Source organism: the organism of the source record quoted next, unplaced genomic scaffold (assembly GCF_019419815.1).
Source record: "Pyrus x bretschneideri cultivar Hongxiangsu unplaced genomic scaffold, Pyrus_bretschneideri_v1 Contig110, whole genome shotgun sequence".
Taxonomy (NCBI): Eukaryota; Viridiplantae; Streptophyta; class Magnoliopsida; order Rosales; family Rosaceae; genus Pyrus; species Pyrus x bretschneideri.
The window spans coordinates 453723-457701 of record NW_025999403.1 but is presented as its reverse complement, the minus strand read 5'-3'; the positions used below and the strand labels follow the sequence as shown (position 1 = coordinate 457701).

At 37.4% G+C, this 3979-nt stretch overlaps 1 protein-coding gene across 1 annotated transcript; it reads right to left on the bottom strand.

Annotated features, from left to right (window-relative positions):
* Positions 1-3384: 3384 nt before the first annotated feature.
* Positions 3385-3774, bottom strand: LOC125473965. Its single transcript, XM_048577392.1, has one exon. It carries the CDS (start codon positions 3772-3774, stop codon positions 3385-3387), a length of 390 nt encoding a protein of 129 aa, XP_048433349.1.
* Between the last annotated feature and the right edge of the window lie 205 nt (positions 3775-3979).

Here is a 3979-nt window from a genome sequence, read left to right as displayed (position 1 = left end):
TGAGTAGATCACGGTTGTATATCCAAATATCCCACTTGAGCATTGTATAAGAAGTTATAACCTAGTTTTGGTTATGTAGGCGAGACCCATCCTAAGGACGAGCGCAGTCACTCAAGGCAAGGGGGTTACGACCCTTCCACATATCGATGAGTGGGCTTTTGGTTTTCCGTATATACCTATATACTTGTGGGTTTTCCCAGAAAATGAAATTGAACGTTTATATGTCTTAAATGCCATGCATAGCGTTTGCCTATTTATTTATGCATTAGTAGTTGCATATATGTATGTTTGGTGCTGCGGACGCACATGTAAGTGCCAGGTAAGTTTATGGTTTATGGTCGTGAATTAGTGGTTATGTGAGATGCATAGAGAGCTCATAACCTGCACCCCCGATGTTAGTGCTCCAGCCCAAAGTAGGGCACAGTCCTTCACGTGATGTTCACCTCCCGCACCACACGCTCATCTTGGATCCAAGTTAGGTGCATAGTCCTGTCGTACAGACCACTATAGGTGGTTCCAACTCGTAGGTGACCCGCGATTATTCGCCTAGTCTTCAAGTGATCGTAGCACTAGAGCGTATTTATTTACACCCAGTCCTGTCATACAGACCACATTAGGTGGTTTCGACTCGTGTGTAGGTATAGTTAGTGAGTTGGGGATTTGAGCTCTAGATTCAGCCGTACAAGTGACGTTTGGTGACTCAGCTGACATATTACTTGCATTGATTGACATTACCTGGGTTACTTACCTTTTATGTGGAGGCATTCGACATGGCATATTTCTGAACATGTTTTCGATATATGTGTATATTCTATTTTCTGGGAAACTATACAGGTTTTACGGCGAGGGGTTAGAACTTTTGATAATGAAATGATTTTGAAAAGCTTTGTTTTTGCCCACTCACACTTTTGGTTTTGCGCCCCTCCAGGTTCTAGTTAGAAGCAGCTTTGGTGGTTCACGAGGATTTGACGGTGGTTCTGACAGAAAATCACAAATGTAAGCTCACCTTTGGTGGTTCACGAGGATTTGACGGTGGCTCTTCTGCACTTAGGTTTTCTGTGCTCTGATTATGTTTATCCCACTTAGTCTCACACTAGTGTGTTACTTTACCCAGTTTATTTAGTAGTTTGGTTTTTATTTATTCGTACTTTTATTATTATCTTTTGCTTCCGCACTGTGCACATGGCTACGTCACCCTCACGTGACGGTCAACACGCCTTGATTCCGATCGGGGTGTGTCAGTAACATTCTCTCTTTAGTGTGTAAATACTCAGACAAATGTCACATCAAGTCTTTAGTGATGAAGTAAGAACAGTTGATGGAGTCGATGACACATTGAGCGAATACGAATCTCAAAATAAACAGAATAATGCATAAGTAATAAAACTCACAAAACCTCGCTATGGTAAAACTCAAGGTATGATAAATACCTATTGAAGGAAAATATTTAATAAACTTAGTTCATTAAGCAACCTAATACATGCATTTAACGATTAAATGGCAGAAGCATGCTTGTATGCACTTTAAAACAAAACTTAAACCATGAAATTCAAAGCCTAGTACAAAGATTGGTGTACCATATGAATGATGTGTACATGTTATGTTAATTAATGAATTTATCTCATTGGAAGTTGATTGTATTCATCACTTGCCAGTACACCTCCACATACATGTACAAGAAAGAATATTGTAATTAAGCTCCTGAGATTGAACAGTTTCAATGGATCAAAGTAAGAACCGTGTATGGGAATAGTAAAGTGATAGGTGCATTATTTATCATATTTTCATGTTAATAATCCCTAAGTTTTGTTAAGGAATTGATTATAAATGAGCCTTATTACTTTCCTTTTCTCAGTTTCAGCCAATCTGTGCATATTTAGGACGTTTTTGGTGATAATTCAACTTTTTGGAGGAGTTTTGATGCAAGGCCAAATGGAGAAGGAAGCCAAGAGGCTGAAGATTGTTGTATCTAAATTTCATAATTTTCCATGAAGCCATTCATTCCAGTTTCACGAATCAATCCTGCAAAAGTTGTTTTCCCATCAGAATTGCACAACTATGGGAGAATGAAAATTTGAAGGCTTTCCCAATTTTTCCTAGTGGCGTGCGATATATTCCTGGAAACATAGGAGATAAAACTATGTTTCTCATATTTTTATAGAATTTTCTAGAAGATAAATCCCCAAAACTGACTTGCAAGACATATGACGTGTTTCCTAAGCCAAGAAGGATTCTTTCCTAGTTTGTGTCATTAATTGTTTAGGAGTTTGTTTTATTTTAGGAGAGTTTCTCCCAGACTTTTTAGGGTTTTCTAGTATAAATGAGGTCCCTAAGCTCTCTCTTAGATCCATCCATCCACCCTCGTATACCCATATTACTACACCATAATACACCATTCACCATCTCCACAATAAGTGAAGAAGAGCTTAGGGACGTGCTTTGCCATGGATTCCAGGTTCTATCTTTCTTTTATTTTTATTTCTATGTGTAACTAAGTTATTTTCTAAGGTTTATGATGAAGCCATGACATGAATATTTGCGAAGTACTTTGTTAATCATTATCTGATTATATGCCATGCTATATTCTTAATCTTTGTGAGTATTTTATTCTAGGTTCGAATTTCTAATGACTGATCACCTTTAGGAATTTTGCATCTAAATATTTAGATAAATCTATGAGGATGACCAATCAATTAGGTTTATTGGAACTAAGATTAAGAAGAGTAGACAAACTAGTGAGGATGACCAATATCAAGCTAGTCCTACTTGGTTGACATGATTCTTCTACACTTAATGGGTTTTTATGTGTTTAATTGTATGCCTAATCAATAGGATATAATTATCATGTAGAAATACAAGAGTTGATATCTAACCACGGATTAATTTATTCCTTAGAAAGAACAACCTTTAACATTGGCATGGTAATTGGATAATAGTTGGCTATAGGAAAAGTAAATATGATTGTTATTGGTGGATTCATAACCTTAGGCTTTCTTGTGTCATGTGTTTGTTTTTGTTAATTGTCTTTTCTTTTTCTTGTTAATTTTAGTCTTAGTCAATTACTCAATTACTCAATTATTCAATTCAATCTATCCTTTATTTGTTTAATTAAGTCTAGCGTGATTAATCATTAAATTGGTGTTAAAACAATCCCTGTGGGATCAACCTCGTATTTGCATATATTATTACAATTGATTCGTGCGCTTGCAAGTTTAATTTTGTTTAAATTAATCTATTATTTAGGTTAGTTTAAATATACATCATAAAGCATGCATAAAGTAAAAAACAGATGGATTGGCAATCCAAAACCAGGTTATCCCATCTTAATTAATTATAATATGAGGGTACTTGGCAATGCAAACATACACGTATAAATCTCGCTAGCTAGAAAACAGTCTCATTATTTTCTTCATGTGGGGAGGGAGAAGGGATAGGGGCCTCAACTTTTGCAACCAAAGCACACATATTCCAGATGTCCACGCTTCTCAAAAGAAGCATGATCTCATTCGCTTTGAAGGCTGCAGGGTGGTTATTTATTATATTAGCTACCAAACCAACGTGGCAGCGAAGTCCTAACCCCACAAGATTCCAGCAGAAATGGTCACTGATAGGGCTAGTTTGGTTCCAAAAGATATCAGTGAAAATTGCTTCCCCACAATCCCCTGTTAGTCGAACAGCACATGCTTCCAAGAAGTTAGACTGATCCGAGTCCCGACCGGGCAGTGGCTCCGGTGGAAATTCCTTGACGATTATCGGGGCCTCTTCCGGAGCCATATCAGGATCATAATTAGACTTGTAATAAGGTGGTGAGATGTCTCAAGATGCAAGTACAGCCGCCGGTGAAAGCAAGCCTAATAAGAAGGTGGTAATAACCATGAGCAAGATGCTGCTGATATAATTTGACATGAAACTGGAATAAATTGTTGACTGCAGAACTATAGTACTGTGGTTGGAACTTGGAATGGCATAGGGTAGATGG